This window comes from Rhinatrema bivittatum, chromosome 12 (genome assembly GCF_901001135.1).
Source record: "Rhinatrema bivittatum chromosome 12, aRhiBiv1.1, whole genome shotgun sequence".
NCBI lineage: Eukaryota > Metazoa > Chordata > Amphibia > Gymnophiona > Rhinatrematidae > Rhinatrema > Rhinatrema bivittatum.
In genome coordinates, this window is record NC_042626.1 from 81,727,767 (window position 1) to 81,746,653 (window position 18,887).

The following is an 18,887-nucleotide window of genomic DNA, read 5'->3' on the forward strand; positions in this document are numbered from 1 at the left end:
CTATTCCCTAAGTAAACTTGATTAATAGCCGTTAATGGACTTCTCCTCCAAGAACTTATCCAAACCTTTTTTGAACCCATCTACACTAACTGCACTAACCACATCCTCTGGCAACAAATTCCAGAGCTTTACTGTGCGTTGAGTGAAAAAGAATTTTCTCTGATTAGTCTTAAATGTGCTACTTGCTAACTTCATGGAATGCCCCCTAGTCCTTCTATTATTCGAAAGTGTAAATAACCAAGTCACATCTACTCGGTCAAGACCTCTCATGATCTTAAAGACCTCCATCATATCCCCCCTCAGCCGCTGCTCTAGCTGCTGTTTCTCCTGCTTTCCTTTGGGCTTTCACAGAGTGTTTCTGTTCCTTCTATTGAGGGAAGTCTTTGGTTTTCTCTGTCAGCTTTGGGGAGTGTGCAGTTCTCTGTGTTTTGCACAAGCACAGGAGGAAATGCCTTTCTAGTTCTACAATGTTACATTGCATACAGTCTGACTTCTTGAGATATCTCAATCCAGGCCATAAGAACCTGGAAAGTTTTGGGGTACTTGCCAGGTTCTTATGGCCTGGATTGGCCACTGTTGGAAACAGGATGCTGGGCTTGATGGACCCTTGGTCTGATCCAGTATGGCATGTTCTTATGTTCTCTGTCTCACTCTTCCCTGCTGTCTGAAACTGGCTGGAGGTTATTTATTTTTACATTACAACTGATGGTTAAATCCATAAATTTAATTATATCAGAAGGTTTTCTTACAATTCCAGTTTGCAATTGTTTAAGGTTGAGGCTGGGGTGCCAGAAAGAATCAAAGTTTTTATATAGTCAATGAAACATGCAAATCTTTTTCCTTGAGGGTTTTACGCGGTTTTTCACGCGTTTCTCTCTCTCTCTCACACATAAACACCCACCCACCCCTTGTCTCATTGTGTCTCTTACACACACATATCTGCTGGTTACTGGCTGAGTGGGATTCATGCCCCTGCTCTTCCCTGGTACACAGCTTCTACCAACATTCACAAAACCTGGCTGTAGCTTTCATGTATAGAACTTCATCTCTGTCTCTACACAGTCAAAGAAAAGGTCTGCTAGTTCTTCTGGGTCAAGAGGAATACTGCCATCGAGCAACTTCTTCATGGCCTGCAGGCTCTGCTGCTCCAGAGTTTGCATTGTCTGCTGAAGTTTCTCAGTTTCTGCCTATGTAAAGAAAAAAGGAAAACTGAGGCTGAAAGGAGGAAGGAAGGTAAAGTTACCAAAAAGACAATGGAAAACTCATTTCCCAAACTTAACATAAGCGAACAGCATGGAAAACTTCCAACAACTCCGCGCTATATACAAAGTAACAGTACAAGCAGCAGACTCGCCCCCTCAGTAAATGGGCGGGTCTCTGGACTAATCTGTGGTACTACAGCAACGGAAATTAGCAGGTAAGAACCAATATTCCTTTCCCTGTACGGACCCCAATCAGTCCAGACTTCTGGGATGTACCTAAGCTCCCCTTAATTGGATGGGTCCTGGAGAGGTCCGCTTGTAGAACACTCATCAAAGCACATGGAAGCCGGAGCCCTGACATCCAAGCAATAATATCTAGCAAAAGTGTGCAACAACTTCTCAGTAGCTGCCCTGCAAATTTCATGTGGAGATACCTGTTGTGACTCAGGCTAGGAGCTCACCTGAGAACACATCGAGTGCGCCCCTAAACCCCCCGTCACTGGGTGCCCTTTAAAAATGTAAGTTGACTCGATCGCTTTCTTCAGCCACCATACAATTTTAGCCTTAGATGCCTTTCCTCCCTTCTTTGGACCACTCCACAGTACAAAAAGGTGATCCGATCTACAAAGAGGTGATCTGATCTCAGCAATCATTAGTGACCTTTAGATACCTCAATACCTCCTGTCTAAGAGCATAAGCGTTCATTGTAATTTTCCGTTCTTTTCAGTTCATTGTAAACCGGCGTGATGTGTTGTACGAATGTCGGTAAATAAAAGTTCATAAATAAAATAAATAAATAAGCTCCCCTGCATGAGGTATAGAGGAATCCAAATTCAGCAAAGCTAGAAGTTCCCTGTACATACCCGGATCAGTCCAGACTCCTGGGTTTTGCCTCCCCTCCAGCAGATGGAAAGAGAAGTTTTGACTGACTGCCCTATACCCTGAGGTGCCACCTACAGTCCGACAGTATTTCTCTGTCTCCAGTAGATGGTGAAGGTGCAAAATCCTAGTCTGTAGATAGATATATACTGTTGAGATTACTTACCTGATAATCTCCTTTTCCTTAGTGTAGACAGATGGACTCAAAACTAATGGGTATAGTATCCTCGTGCTAGCAGTTGGAGACGGATCTGACGTCAGCACGGGTGTATATATACCCCCACAGGAAGCGTAGCAACTTAGTAATCTTTCTTGCAAAAGCTGTTATGGATATGTGTACTGACGCTCAGTGAAAAGTGAAGCAGGATTCACCTGACCGATTGATAGTAGCTGGAGACCGCCAGCATTCCCAACCGGAAGGCGTTGACACCTGGTAGAGTGTACGCTCTTATGGAAACAGATGACATGGCTTACCTTGCATCGGTGAAACCCATGTACACAGGCAGCTGGGCGGGATGCTGAGTCCATCTGTCTACACTAAGGAAAAGGAGATTATCAGGTAAGTAATCTCAACATTTCCTGGCGTGTAGCCAGATGGACTCAGAACGAATGGGATGTACAAAAGCTTTACTCCCAGCCCGGGCGGGAGGCTGCCTGAGGACCATGCCCTTGCAAATGCTGAGTCCTCCCTGGCCTGGACATCCAGACGGTAGAACCTGGAGAAGGTAGGGAGGGAGGACCACGTCGCCGCTTTACAGATTTCCGCAGGCGGCAGCAGCCTGGATTCCGCCCAGGATGCCACTTGTGCTCTGGTAGAATGAGCCTTGACCTGTAGAGGCGGAGACTTCCCGGCCTCCACGTAAGCTGCTCTGATAACTTCTTTAATCCAGCAGGCGATGGTGGGCCGAGAGGCCGCTTCCCCTTGTCTTTTCCTGCTGTGCAGGACGAACAGATGGTCCGTCTTTCGTACTTCTTGTGTCATTTCCAGATATCTGGGCAGCAATCTGCCAATGTCGAGATGGCGTAATAAACGCCCTTCTTCAGATTTCTTCAAACCCGCCGTGGTAGGCAAGGATATGGTTTGGTTAAGATGAAACTGTGAAACCACTTTAGGTAGAAAGGAGGGAACCGTCCGAAGATGGATAGCCTCAGGAGTGATTCGGAGAAATGGATCACGGCAGGACAGTGCTTGTAGCTCTGAGATGCGGCGTGCTGAACATACGGCCAGCAAGAACACCATCTTCAAGGTGAGAGAACGGAGAGACAGACCCCGAAGGGGTCTGAAGGTGGATCCCGTGAGGAAATCCAAAACAAGGTTGAGGTTCCATAAGGGCACAGGCCACTTCAGTGGCGGACGAATATGCTTAACTCCTTTCAAGAAGCGAGAAACATCTGGGTGCTTGGCAATGGTCTTGCCATCCCTCCTGAGACCGTAGCAAGACAGCGCAGCCACCTGAACCTTGATGGAGCTGAGGGAAAGACCCTTCTGAAGTCCATCTTGCAGGAAATCCAACACAATAGGGATTGTGGTCGCACGTGGATTGGTGCCATGAGTGTTGCACCATGCTTCAAATACTTTCCAGATCCTTACGTAGGTGAGGGATGTGGAAAACTTGTGAGCTCGGAGGAGTGTATCTATCACGGGCTCCGAGTAACCTCTTTTCTTCTGTCTAGCCCTCTCAATGGCCAGACTGTAAGAGAGAATTGAGCAGGATCCTCGTGGAGTAATGGACCTTGACGTAGAAGGTCCCGGAGAGGAGGCAGGGGAAGGGGCTCCCCTGCCAGTAGTCTTCTCATGTCCGCGTACCAGGGTCTTCTTGGCCAGTCTGGTGCCACTAGAAGAACTAGGCCCCGGTGTTTCTGAATCTTGTGGATGATGGCGCCCAGCAGAGGCCACGGAGGAAAGGCGTATAGCAGAGTCCCTGGAGGCCATGGCTGAACCAGGGCATCGATTCCGTGTGAGAACGGATCGCGCTTGTGGCTGAAGTATCTGGGTACTTGAGCATTGGACTTGTCCGCCAGTAGATCCATGTCCGGAATCCCCCAGTGATCCACAATCATCTGGAAGGCTGCGGGTGACAGCTGCCACTCTCCCGGATTTAGGCTTTCTCTGCTGAGGAAGTCTGCCGTGGTGTTGTCCTTCCCTGCGATGTGGACGGCGGAGATGTCCTGAAGATTCGCCTCTGCCCAAGTCATTAGTGGGGCGATCTCCAGAGATACCTGTCTGCTTCTGGTTCCGCCCTGACGGTTGATGTATGCCACCGTGGTGGCGTTGTCGGACATCACTCTGACTACTCTGTTCTTCAGTCTGCGAGCAAATCGAAGGCATGCCAGTCGGACTGCCCGAGCCTCTAGAGTCTAGACGGTTGATGTTCCACGCTGACTCTTCTCTGTTCCACCGCCCTTGTGCGGTAAGTCCTTCGCAGTGTGCACCCCAGCCGCTCAGGCTGGCATCTGTGGTGAGCAGAGTCCACGTGGGGGAGGACATCTTCGACCCTCTGCTCATGTGGTTGGACTGCAACCACCACCGTAACTGGGTCCTTACTCTGGCAGGCAGAGGTAGGTGCGTGGAATAGTTCCGTAGCTGGGGGCTCCAGCGAGAGAGCAGGGAGTGTTGTAGAGGTCTCATATGGGCCCTTGCCCAAGGTACCACTTCCAGGGTGGATGCCATGAGACCGAGAACCTGCAGATAATCCCAAGCTATGGGCCGACTGGTTCCCATCAAGTACTGGATACGCGCCTGGAGTTTTAACCTTCTCTTGGTAGTGAGACTGACTGTGTCTGCCTGGGTGTCGAACTGTACTCCCAGGTATTCCAGTGACTGGGAAGGCTGTAGGCAACTCTTGCTGAGGTTGATTACCCAGCCCAAACTTTCCAGAAGGGCGATCACTCTGTCGGTTGTCCGATGGCTCTCTTCTCGCGATTTTGCCCTGATCAGCCAATCGTCTAGGTAGGGATGGACCAGAATTCCTTCCCGCCTGAGGGCCGCTGCTACCACGACAACCACCTTGGTGAATGTCCGCGGTGACGTGGCCAACCCAAAGGGCAGAGCCCGGAATTGGAAGTGGCGGCCTAGAACCTTGAAGCGTAGGTAGCGCTGATGCTCCGGATGGATTGGAATATGCAGGTAAGCTTCCGACAAGTCTAATGCCATGAGGAATTCTCCTGGCTGTACTGCGGTCTTGACGGAGCGCAGAGTTTCCATACGAAATCTCGGGGCCCTTAAGTATCGATTGACTGACTTGAGGTCCAGTACGGGCCGAAAGGTGCCCCCTTTCTTGGGTACCATGAAATAAATGGAATAGTGTCCAGAATTCACTTCCCAGGCAGGTACTGGGATGATGGCTTTCAAGGACAAGAGCCTCGCCAGGGTAGCTTCCAACGCTGCCTTCTTGTGTGTGGGACATGAAGATTCCACAAACTTGTCCGGAGGGAGATGATGAAAGTCCAGATAATACCCCTCTCGGATGATGGCGAGGACCCACTGGTCCGACGTAATCTCGACCCATCTGGGGTAGAAGAGGGTTAACCTGCCCCCTATGGCTCCGTCCCCCAGATGGATCGGCGGATTCTCATTGTGAGGCGCGGCCAGGACCTGAGTCCGGGCCTGCTCCCCTCTTGCGCTGCTTGGTCCGAAAGGACTGGTTCCTGGCCTGAGGACGCGGTGCCTGGTAGCGACTCCTGTAGGGAATGAAGCGCTGGGAGCTTCTACCCCTGGAGGGCCTTGGAAAGGCGTGCTGGTTCCTTCTGAATCGATCTTCCGGCAGGCGAGGTACTGGAGAGGCGCCCCATGTGCTGGCCAATTTATCCAGGTCGCTGCCAAACAGGAAAGAGCCCTTAAAGCAGAGCTTTCCAAACTGTGTGTCGGGACACGTTAGTGTGTCGCCTGCAGTGTGCAGGTGTGTCGCGCAAGCCCGGTCAACTCTGATTTATTTATTTAATTTATTTAGTATTTTTCTGATGCGAGTTTGGGCTTTTTTTTTCCTAGAGATTCACTTTTTTTTTTCAGTTTATGGGTTGCTTATTATTGGGTGATTTTTGCTGTCAATCGCGTTTTTTGGGGGGCTTGGTGGGTGGAACGAGCCCAGCCATCCTTGCATTGGCTGCTGCTGCCGATGAGGCCTGGCCATGAGGAGTACTGACTGCAAGCAGCAGTGTCTGGTGATCATGGAAGGGAGTGAAGCACTTAACTGGCAACAATCAAAAAGATGAGGTACATGAGTGTGGAGGCCAGACATGTGCTGGGGGGAGAGAGATGAGTGAGTGGTGGGCAAACGTGCTGGGGGGACAGACATGTGCTTGAGGGGGAGAGATATGAGTGTATGGGGGCCAGACATGTGCTGGGGGGGAGGAGAGAGATGAGTGTGTGGGGGACAGACAATTTGTTTTATTATTGTTTCTCATAAATTATAACAATAACATGAATCTTGGAATATATATTTTTAATATAAATTTAAGGTTTTCATGAGATAGGTTGTGTCGTGAAACATTTTATTTATGTATATATTTAAGGAAACATACATAAATTGTCGAAATATGTTTCGTTCGTTTAACCTTTAACCTCTGGTTTACTAGTAGACTGAATTACCGTGTCGTGAAATTATGTTTGTCTAAAAAGTGTGTCACCAACATGAAAAGTTTGGAAAGCTCTGCCTTAAAGGGCAATCTGGTGAGGCGTGTCTTCGAAGGAGCATCAGCTGACCATTTCCGGATCCAGAGCTGCCTCCTGGCCGCTACGGAGGATGAGATCCCCTTGGCTGTTGTCCGGACTAGGTCTGATGCGGCATCCGAGAGGAACAAGAGAGCTGACTCCATGTCTGCTGCTGGTGCGTTGTTCCTGTCCTGTGACAAACAGGAACGCATCACCACTGTGCAGCAGGTTGCGATCCGCAAAGAAAGCGCTGCCACCTCAAAAGTCTGCTTCAGAATGGCGTCCAGTCGCCGGTCATGAGGTTCCTTGAGGGCTGCCCCCCCTTCAACTGGAATAGTGGTGCGCTTGACCACAGCGCTAATCAAGGCGTCCACCTGAGGGCTCGCCAGCAGCTCCTGGATAGCCGGTGCCAGGGGGTACATGCCTGTCAGGGCCCGACCCCCTTTGAATGCGGCCGCTGGTGCCGCCCATTCCAAATCTATCAGTTGTTGTGCTGCTTGCAAGAATGGAAAATGGCGGGCTGTGGGACGAAGACCTTCCAGCAGGGGGTTCGGCGCAGAGGGTACCGCAGCACTGGGACCTGTAATATCCAACTCCGCCAGGCACTGAGACACCAGGTCAGAGAGATCCTCTTTAGGGAAGAACCGCCTCATGGTTCTATATGGCTCAATCCCTGAGGGAAGTTCCCCTTCGTCCGGAAGCTCGGACTCGTCCGGTGAGACCGACTGATCCGGACTGTCCATCGGCGGGAGGACCCGCTCACGATAGGGGCGTGAGGGCCCAGGAACAGGATCCGCTGGAGCTGCAACCGCAGCAGCCGCCGCAGTCGCGGCCATGGCAGGAACTGCCAGAACAGCAGAAACAGCAGGAACAGCAGGAACCGCAGGGCCTGGACGGGAAGCCGTTTGCATTTGTACAAAGGCATGAATCCCCTTAAAGAGATCCACCCAGGAAATGGAGGCGGTCTCTAATCGCCGGGGTACAAGATCCCCCGGGATTCCAGATTGGTCGAGACTGCCCGCTAAATCCGGGGTAGCCCCTGGGGAACTATCAGCAAATCGTGGCTGAGACTGGTCCTGGCCCGAGGGTCCCACGGCCTCCTCACATTGGGCACATAGGGAATCTGGCTCTTCACTGTGCGTGGCTCTAAGCTGGCATGCGGAGCAGAGGCCGAGGGCTTTAATGCCGGAGGCAGGAGGCACCCCTGCTGAAGATGCTGAGGCGTTCTGTTCCATTGAAAAGTATGCGCTCAATGCTATGCGGCAGCAATATACGCTTACTACAATAGGCGCACGATAATATGCGGCAGCAATATACACTTAATACAATAAGCGCACAATAATAAGCGGGCAGCAATATACGCTCAATAGTATACAATATGCTCTTCAGCAATAAGCGGTCAGCAATACACGCTCAATAGTATACAATATGCTCTCAGCAAGAAGCGGTCAGCAGTACTTGCTCAATAGTATACAATATGCTCTCAGCAATAAGCGGTCAGCAATACACGCTCAATAGTATACAATATGCTCTCAGCAAGAAGCGGTCAGCAGTACTCGCTCAATAGTATACAATATGCTCTCAGCAATAAGCGGTCAGCAGTACACGCTCAATAGTATACAATATGCTCTTCAGCAATAAGCGGTCAGCAATACACGCTCAATAGTATACAATATGCTCTCAGCAATAAGCGGTCAGCAGTACACGCTCAATAGTATACAATATGCTCTTCAGCAATAAGCGGTCAGCAATACACGCTCAATAGTATACAATATGCTCTCAGCAAGAAGCGGTCAGCAGTACTCGCTCAATAGTATACAATATGCTCTCAGCAATAAGTGGTCAGCAGTACACGCTCAATAGTATACAATATGCTCTCAGCAATAAGCGGTCAGCAGTACACGCTCAATAGTATACAATATGCTCTCAGCAATAAGCGGTCAGCAATACACGCTCAATAGTATACAATATGCTCTCAGCAATAAGCGGTCAGCAATACACGCTCAATAGTATACAATATGCTCTCAGCAATAAGCGGTCAGCAGTACACGCTCAATAGTATACAATATGCTCTCAGCAATAAGCGGTCAGCAATACACGCTCAATAGTATACAATATGCTCTCAGCAATAAGCGGTCAGCAATACACGCTCAATAGTATACAATATGCTCTCAGCAATAAGATTATACGCACAATGATATGTATAATATGCGCTTAGTCATAGACATGCGCCTATCACAGGCGCGCAATACCTGAACCAGGCCCACAAAATGGCGCCCTCCACGGCGTGCCACGCCGCCGATCCTTGGTTCCTTGGAGACCAAAGAGTAAGAGATGTACGCCTTACCTGATCCTCGGCGCTTCCCGACTGGAACCCAGGTGGTCTCCGGCTGCGGGGAGAGAGGGCAAGTACCTTCACCGCCGTGTTTGAGGAAATGCAACCCGCTGCCTCGTCCACGCCGGGACCGAGGCGCCTCGTATGCCTCACCCGAACCTTGCCCAGGGGCTACGTCCCTGCCGCGATTCGGCCACCGGACCGAGGACTTAGAACCTCCGGGGGACCACGGAAATCACCCCGGGAAACTCTACTGGGGGAGGGACCCCAAGGGTATCACCGCAGGAGTGCGGGGCTCGATGTTGTAGTAGAATTTTAATAAGAAGAAAGTAGAAAGTAGATTGGAAACACGCTCAGCGAGCGTGCAGGCACTCCAAACTGCTTTGGAGACGGAAATTACTAAGTTGCTACGCTTCCTGTGGGGGTATATACACCCGTGCTGACGTCAGATCCGTCTCCAACTGCTAGCACGAGGATACTATACCCATTCGTTCTGAGTCCATCTGGCTACACGCCAGGAAAATACATTTTTTAAACTAATAGAAGAAAAAGTTTCCAAAATGAAATAGAAGTATTTCTAAACGTTTTCTTTTCAAAGACAGAAGAGTTTCCTGAGCATCCCAGGGGGGTGGCAGGTGCTGGTGAGACCATCCTCCCTGGTATTTGAGGCTGGTGGAGCTGGGGGTCGGGGACCCTGCAGCCCTACACTGATGCAGCGCTTGGGGTGATACCGGGGAGCCCGGTTCACTCATCCTGTTGAGGACAGGACCTGATGTTCCTTTTGGTTCAGGTTTGACCAAAAAAAAATAAATTCAAAATTTGATGTTTTCTTACAGCTGGGCCTGATTCTCCGTTCCCCCCCCCAATGCTGTACTGTGGAAAGTCGCTGTCTTTTTCTCTCCCTAGCCTCTGCTGGTCCCCCGGAGTTTCTCAGCGTTCAGATGCTGCGTGGTGCGGCCTGCCACGCGATGGTCTATGCTCTGCCTGCCTTTCTGAGGGGGCGGGCACTTCAGGAGCTGCCGGGGGCGGTGGTTTGAGGTTGCGCCGGGAGCCTGGGAGGCTCAGTTGACCGCGGCACATTTCTGATCCGTTCCCACACAGCATGGGAACGGATGCCATTTTGTCGACCTTTCGCACTCCTGCGCATACAGCGGAAGGGAAAGGGATTTCCGCTCCTCTCTTATCCCTGCAGCGGGTGGGGGGGGGGGGGCGGGCTGATGGAGGATTTCGCATTCTCGGCAAAGGAAAGCCCCAGGGCTTCAGACTCCTCCTCCTCCTCCTCCGACTGTTCTGCTGCTTCACAAGGCTTTCAAAGCCAGGAAGACAGCTAAGAGGCATTCGGGAGGAAGCTCTCTCTCCTGGTCAGCTCAGCAAATGGCCAAAACAGGGGTCCAGGCCACTAAGAATCCCAGGCCTCTGGAGGGGGATGGGGTTGCAAAGGTTAAGCGTCCCCTGCAGACCGCGCCGTCCTGTCTGGCAGGGGAGTCCTCTGAAGTTTCGGAGCCAGAGGAACAGGAACAGAGGAGCAAGCCACCGCAGGGGGCAGACCAGGAGGGCGACCAGGACTATAATTCCCACAATCAGGATCCCCACATACTTGAAGGTGGTCTGCCTCTTCCGAAAGTACGAGCTAGGCCCACTTATTCCCGCGGTTCTGAGGGGAGGAAAGACCCAAGACGAGAAGTTCCTTTCCTCCTCGCTCACGTTTCCGGGGGAATCGGAGATTCCGGTTTCCCGGTCATCGGGTCCCTTGTCTAGGCAGAACTCCGGCAGACAACAGTCCTGGTCCCAGTCCTTTCGGGGGCAGCGCTTCGGTAGATCCAGGAACCCCCAAACTGCGGGAGGAATTAAGTCCTCCCTATCAGGAGGCCGGAGCTCGTCCGATCGCCCCCTCGCTCCCATTGCGCCCACGAGGCTCGCACCCAGGGCCGGTGCAAGGGTATTAGGCGCCCTAGGCGAAACGTCAGCTATGCCGCCCCCCCCCCCCTCCACACACAATTAACTTACATTGTGCATTAATGAAAATAACGAAGTCTGTTTTATAACAGAACACTTATTTGACATTTTTATGCCATGTAAACCATTGAGATGATTTGTCTTATCGACGGTATAGAAACTTTTATAAATAAATAAATAAAAATAAATAAAATAAACATAAACCAAAGCTATACTTGTTGCTCAAACAAAAAAAGCAGACACATCACATAATATTAAATAATTAAAATGGCAGTCAATCAAGAAAAATAAACTTAAAAAGCCATCTTTACTTACCCCCTCCAGCAGCTCTCTTACTCCTCTTCCATGCAGGCTGTAGTACACAGCAGAAGCAGCAGTAGAGGCTAAGGTCTATACTCATGGTCCTCTTCCTTAGGGCCCATGTCTCTCACACACACACCATATCAGTCATGCCCCCATGACCAGTTTCTGTCTCTCACACACCAATCATCTCCCAAACAGTCTTTGACAAACACACCAGTCACCTTCCTGAACAGTTTCTCTCATGCCATACACACACACAGGCTTCCCACTCCCGTGTTCCACTTACATATATGGGCTTCTCACTCTCATAATCACTTTCTCTTTCTCACACACACTCACCAGTCTCTCACTCTCATGCTTGTTCTCTCCACATGCACAGGCTTCTCATTCCCATAATCACTTTCTTTCTCTCACACACACATACACACACACACCAGTCACCTGATCTCTCTCATGCATACACACACACAGGCTTCCCACTCCCATGTTCTCTTTCAGATATACAGGCTTCTCACTCCCATGCTGTATCTCACACACTCCCAGCTTTCTCACTCCCATGCTCACTCTTCACATGCACAGGCTTCTCATTCCCATAATCACTTTCTTTCTCTCTCTCACATACACACAAACACACACCAGTCACCTGTTCTGTCTTACATATACAGGCTTCTCCCTCCCATGCTGTGTCTCACACACACCCAGGTTCTCACTCCCATGCTCACTCTCTTCACATGCACAGACTTCTCATTCCCATAATCACTTTCTCTCTGTTACACACACACACACACACACACACACATACACCAGTCTCTCTCTCATTTCCATGCTCGCTCTCCAGGTGCACAGGCTTCTCATTCCCTGAATCACATTCTCTCTCTCTCACATTCACATACACACCAGTCACACCGTCACCTTACCAACCAGTCTCTCTCTCATACATGCACACACACACAGGCTTCCCACTCCCATGCTCTCTCTCACATAATCAGGCTTCTCACTCCAATGCTTTCTTTCACATACACCCCCACAACACCAGGCTTCTTACTCCCATGCTTTCTCACATACCCAGAGTTCTCACTTCCATGCTTTTTCTCTCTTTCACATACACACACACACATCAGTCACATCCCTGACTGTCTCACACTCTCACACATCAGTCATCTCCTTGAGCAGTCACTTTCATTGTCTCTCACATATACACATACATCAGCTCTCTGACCAGTTTCTCTCAATCACACACATGCTCTCGATCAAATACATTCTCTCACTTACACACAGGCTCTCAATCACACACACATTCTCTCAATCACACACAGGCAGGCTGGCTGCTTCTCTCTCTTTCTCTCACTCACTTCCTCCCCCCCCCCCCCCAGCACAAATGGTAGCTGCAACAGCCTCCTCCTCCAGCCCCCGCAGGCCAAAAAGGAAGAATCCCATCGGCCGCAGGAGGCTCATGCTGCTGACTCCTTTCCTGATTACCGGCTGCTTCAATTGCTCGGGGGCCGATGCTGCTGTCGCCGCTATTTTTTTCATGCGGCACCGCGCATCACTTCCTGTTCCGGGTCGGGGGGGGGGGGGGCGGGAGGAAGAAAAGGGCAGCCGCGGATGCCACAGCTTTTTTTTTTTTTTTTTGCACTGCTGCCGTTCCCGCTGGGCTTGAACGTGCTGATAGCCCGGCGGCAACGGCAGCAGGGAAGAAAGAGCAGCGGGAGAGACCGGGAGCACGCGAACTGCTGGGGGAGGTCAGATGGGTCTTTTGGGGCGGGCTGCCGGCAGCGGCTCTTTTATTTTTAATCGGGGGGGCGGCGGCTTAATGCAGCTCTTTTCATTTTACCGGGGCAGCGGCTGAGCGCGGCTCTCTTAATTTTACCGGGGCAGTGCCGCCCCCGGGAAGCTGGCGCCCTAGGCGACCGCCTAGTTCGCCTAGTGCTTCCGCCGGCCCTGCTCGCACCCCTGAGGCCTGCAGCCAGAAATTCACCGCGATCTCCCTGCTGCCTTCCAGCAGCCTGAAACCCTGCCTACCAGCATCATTGCCGAAGCGACGAGGGACAGGACTTATTTAAACACCCACCGTTGAGCTGTAGGGGTCTTCTCGCTGGGTCTTCGGCCGGAGGTCGTCCGATCGCCCCCTCGCTCCCACAAGGCTCGAGGCCTGAGGCCTGCAGCCGGAAATTCACGCGATTTCCCTGCTGCCTTCCAGCAGCCTGAAACCCCACCTACCAGCATCATTGCCAAAGCAACGAGGGACAGGACTCATTTAAACACCCACTGGTGAGCTGTAGGCGCCGCGCGACAAAGGGGCCTGCCCCTTTCTGCGCTCCTTTCGAGCGGACTGCTTCACACAAACTCCTAGCCTTGTCTCCCATCGAGCCTTTGGTTCTCTCATCAGCTTCGCTGCACTCCCTCATCTGCCGCCTGCCAACCCAATAGGTTCACTGAGCTCACTGAGCCCCTGGTGTTGGCTTTATCTGAGGTAGCCCAACTTCCAGTTCTTAGCCTGGACTTCATATTCTAAACCATCTACTTGGCGTGCATCTGTCTAGTGTACCCAATTGTTACTCTACTGATAAAATGCAGATATTAACAGAATCTAACACAGTTAGCTGCTGTATCCTGCTGTCATCATTGTACCCCCCTTCCTATTTCTGTTGCCTATCATGATTACCCATACCATCCCCTGGATCCATTTCCTTTCCCGTAGACATACAATACCCACCTTTTTCAAGCCCCCTGCACAGCGCAAATCCCTCCTCCCCATCTTGATCTCTCCCCTAACACAATTCCTAGGTCTTACCACTCTATCTATCTTTCTCTTCAATGCTCAATTCCTAATGAAAAAAACCTCCCATCCTCAACGATCTCCTATTAGCCTGTAAGCCTGAAATTTGCGCCATCACGGAGTCTTGGCTTAAGGACACCAACACTGTCCTCTTAAATCAGCTCCCCACACAAACTTATGATATTGTCATCCCAAGACCTAAAAAAAGAGGTGGCGGTCTCCTCCTAGCCCTCAAAAAAACCTCAATCTGAGACCACTAAACATCAAGGCCCCCCCTAGATTTGAAATCGGTTTATTTAAATCCCCGGAACTTCAAATTTATTTATTTATTTATTTAGAAACTTTTATATACCGGTATTTGTGGGGACATCATACCGGTTCACATAGTAACTGAAAGATTGGAAAATACATTGCAACAGGGGAATGTAACTGGGCGGGGGGAAGAACAGAAAGGCAGTAGGAAGGATAGGAGAACAAGAAGGTAATAACCAAAACAATTTACAATGAAAGTCTCCTTAATAAGGAGGTTACCTGAAAGGGGACTGCGAGGGGGAGTGGAGGGAGTTATTCTGTGTAAGCATGGTTGAACAGGAGAGTTTTTAATTTCTTTTTGAATTTAAATGCACAGGGTTCAAGTCGCATGTGGACAGGTAGTGTATTCCAGAGAACGGGCCCGGCAATAGAGATGGCACGGTCTCGGGTGGAGGAGAGATGTGCCTGTTTCAAGGATTGAACGTGTAGGGTGCCTTTGTTGGTAGATCTGGTGGCTCGGATGGACAGGGGGGCAGTGAAAGGGAGGTCGAGCCAGTTGGAGTTGTGGGTGTAAATGGACTTGTGAATTATGGTCAGAGTTTTGTAGTGTATACGGGACATTATGGGGAGCCAATGTAAATCCTTGAGGATGGGGGTAATATGGTCATGTTTGCGTGTGTTTGTAATGAGTCTTGCAGTAGCATTTTGCAGAAGTTGAAGGGGTTTGATAGAAGACAATGGGAGCCCTAAGAGGAGGGCATTACAGTAATCTAGTTTGGAGGTGAGGGTAGCTTGGATCACTGTGCGGAGGTCATGGGCGTAGAGCAGAGGTCTGAGTTTCTTTAGTACATTTAGCTTGAAGAAGCCAGTTTTGAGGATGGAGTTGATGTGAGGTTTCATACTTAGGTTGGGATCAAGAAGGACTCAGAGGTCTCTAACGGAGGGTTGAGCTGTGAGGAGGTTAAGTTTAGGGTCGTTAGGTAGGAGGTCAGGGGGGTGCGAGGAGATGTGAAGGAGTTCCGTTTTGTTGGTGTTGAGGGCAAGCTGAAGGTTGGTGAGGAGGGCGTTGATGGCTGCAAGGCACTTTTCCCAGTGCTCGAGGGCGTCAGATATGGAGTTGTGAATGGGAATGATGATCTGTACATCATCAGCATAAAGGTAGAATTTGAGTTTAAGGTCAGTGAGGAGGTGGCAGAGGGGAGTGAGGTAAATGTTGAATAGGGTAGATGAGAGTGATGAGCCTTGCGGGACTCCTTGTTGTAGGGGGTATGAGGCAGATAGGTTGTTTCCAATTTTCACAGAGAACTTTCTGCCGGGTGAGGAAAGTCCCTCCTCGGCAGGCAGGCAAATTTAGCCCGGGGATGGAATCCCCAGCGCATGGCCAGGCCGTTCTCAGGTCGGCAAAGCCCGGGAACGGTGGCCATTTTGGAAGCTCCCGATTCGGAGCTGCCTGGGGCTGGGGAGCAAGAATTTCACGATTTTCCCCCCGATTTGAGCCCCGAGGTCCCCCAGGAAGTGGTCCCTGACCCCCCCCCCTCCTCGCACCCCCTCCCCCCGGGAAATCCAAGGCTCGTTTTTCTTCAGATTTTGTTCTCCTGCATAAATCCTATTTGGCTAGCTTGCAGGAGGAGGAGGACCCTTCCCCAGGCCCCCCCCCCCCCCCGGCGAAAATACTGCGCCCCGCGCCTTTACCCTGTTTTCCTGTCGCGGAACCTCCAGGATCTGTTGTTAGAGTGCGGGTGGTCCCGGGGGTGGCCCCTATCCCTGACCCACCGGTGGCCCCAGTTATCCCGGATCCGGATCCCATGTCTGATTTAGCGAGCGCACTCCCACCCCTGGAGGGGGATGATCCTAGGGTTCTCCGCATGTTTCAGAAGGAGGAGTTGGAGCCCCTCATCCCCTTTGTCCTCCAGGAACTGGGGTTGGAAGGGCCCCCTGCGGATACCCTTACGGCCTCCTTGCCCAAGGATATGGACCCGGTCCTGGCGGGACTCAGGGCTCCGGCAAGCACTTTTCCTTTTCACCCTATGCACAAGTTGCTACTTTTGTGGGAATGGGAGGCTCCCAAAGCGTGACTCCGGGTGGAATGCTTGGACATGCTGAAGATCCCCACCGTGGACTCCTTGGTCTCTGCGGTCACTAAGCACACCACTATCCCTGTGGTGGGATCGATGGCTCTGAAGGACGGACAGGACCGTAAGCTTGAGGCCCATCTGAAACGTATCTTCGAAGTCCTGGCCCTAGGGGTCCGAGCGACTATCTGCAGCAGTCTCATGCAGCGGGCAAGTCTCAGGTGGGTTCAACAATTACTCGGCACCCAGGACCTCCCGTCTGCAGAGGCGGAGCAGGCTGAACGTCTGGAAGCCATCATAGCATATAGAGCTGATGCGCTCTACGACCTCCTCCGTGTCCAGGCAAAGGCGATGGTCTCGGCGGTCTCCGCTCGACGGCTCCTCTGGCTACGCAATTGGTCGGCCGACCCGTCCTCCAAGGCACGGCTGGGCACGTTGCCCTTCAAAGGTAAGTTGCTTTTTGGAGAGGACCTTGAGCAGCTTATTAATTCCTTGGGGGAAAACAAGGTTCATAAGCTACCGGAGGACGTCCGAAACAATCTATCTTTTATGCCCTCCCGTCCTCGCTTCCGGGGACAGAGGAGGTATTTATTTATTATTTATTAAAGGCTTTTCTATACCGAATTTCTTGATACAAATCAAATCAGCTCGGTTTACATCAAACAATTAGGAACTATAACCAACCAAACAGTAAATGCAATTTGAAGGAGAGTAAAGTTACATTATAACAAGGATGTATAACTTGGAGGAGGAAAAATAAGAGGGGGACGAGAGATTAAGATATACATTGGGGTATGCGAAGGTACAGATAGAATACCTCTTGATAAATTTGTAAACATTCTCTTAAAAAATTTATAGATATATATATATATATATATATATATATATATACGCCCCGCGGACGTGGTGGCTCCTCTAGGGGTTATTCTTCCCGGTCTCAATCTTGGTCTCAGCCCTTTCGTGGGCTTCGCTCCTTCCGCGAGGGACAGTCTCAGCGCGCCACCCCAAAGCCCGCCACACAATGAAGTTTGGTTGAACCATTCCTCGGTCCCCTTTCTGGGCGGTTGTCTCTCCCTGTTCTTCGAAGAATGGGTCAAAATTACTTTGGACCAGTGGGTCCTCAACATTGTCCGAGACAGTTACGCCTTAGAATTTGTTCGCGACCTACCGGACTTTTTCATATTCCCCCATGAAGTCTTCTCAAAAGGGAGGCAGTGGAGCAAACCCTCACCAGGCTACTGAGTTTGGGTGCGGTTGTCCCAGTTCCAAAGGAGGAGCTCGGCGCAGGCCAGTATTCTATTTACTTCGTGGTTCCCAAGAAGGACGGGGCATTTCGGCCAATCTTAGACCTCAAGAGGGTCAACCGGGCTCTCAAGATCCCACATTTTCGAATGGAAACCTTGAGAGCGGTCATCGCGGAGAGTTCCTCGCCTCTCTCGATTTGACAGAGGCATACTTCCATATTCTGATTCACAGAGATTACCGGAAGCATCTTTGCTTTCACATCCTCAACCGGGATTTTCAGTTTTGGGTGCTGTCTTTCGGCCTCGCTACCGCACCACGCACCTTCACCAAGGTCATGGTGGTGGTGGTGGTGGCGGCGGCCCTCCGCTGGGAGGGAGTCTTAGTCCACCCCTATCTGGACGACTGGCTCGTAAGGGCCAAGTCGGAGGCTCTTTGCAGCCAGGCGGTGGATCGGGTCTTAAATCTCCTTGCATCTCTCGGTTGGATAGTGAATTTTTCCAAAAGCAAGCTTCAGCCCTCCCAGGTGTTGGAGTTCCTGGGAGCCCACTTCAACACTCGGATAGGCAAGGTGTTCTTACTTCGTGCGCGGGCCCTCAAGTTGATCAACCAGGTTCGGAATCTGCTCTCGCTGCCTCTTCCGATGGCCTGGGACTACCTTCAGGGTTTTGGGTTCCATGGCTTCCACCATCGATCTCGTTCCCTGGGCTTTTGCTCATATGCGACCGTTACAGAAATCTTTGCTATCCCGTTGGCAGCCGGTATTGGAACAGTTTCACATTGTCCTCCCTCTTTCAGATTCTACCGTCGCCGCCTTGCAGTGGTGGCTTTCGCTTCCTCATCTTCTCCGGGGAATGCCTCTTCAATCTCCACAGTGGACGATAGTAACCAAGGACGCCACTTTCTCGGGCTGGGGTGCAGTCTGCCTGTCCCAGTCCACTCAGGGGATCTGGTCGCTGATTCAGACTTGTTGGCCCATCAATCGGTTGGAGGCCCGGGCGGTGCATTTGGCTCTGAAGGAGTTTCTTCCCCTGATACGCGGCAAAGCGGTGAGGGTTCTTTCCAACAACTCCACCACTGTGGATTACATCAACCGTCATGGGGGCACTCGCAGTCGCCTGGTGGCCCTAGAAGCCAGCCGACTCTTTGACTGGGCGGAATGACATCTGGATTGCCTGGCGGCCTCCCACATAGCGGGCAAGGAGAATATTCAGGC

At 51.1% G+C, this 18,887-nt stretch overlaps 1 protein-coding gene across 2 annotated transcripts in view; it reads right to left on the minus strand.

Moving 5' to 3' along the window:
• Window positions 1-204: 204 nt before the first annotated feature.
• SCRN2 (secernin 2) overlaps window positions 205-18,887 on the minus strand; it is an 83,368-nt gene continuing 64,685 nt past the window's right edge. For both annotated transcript variants that reach the window (XM_029573267.1, XM_029573266.1), the window contains exon 8: window positions 205-1,187. In XM_029573267.1, coding sequence (XP_029429127.1) covers window positions 1,124-1,187 — 64 coding nt within the window. In that variant the 3' untranslated portion in view covers window positions 205-1,123. The remainder of the gene's footprint in view (window positions 1,188-18,887) is intronic.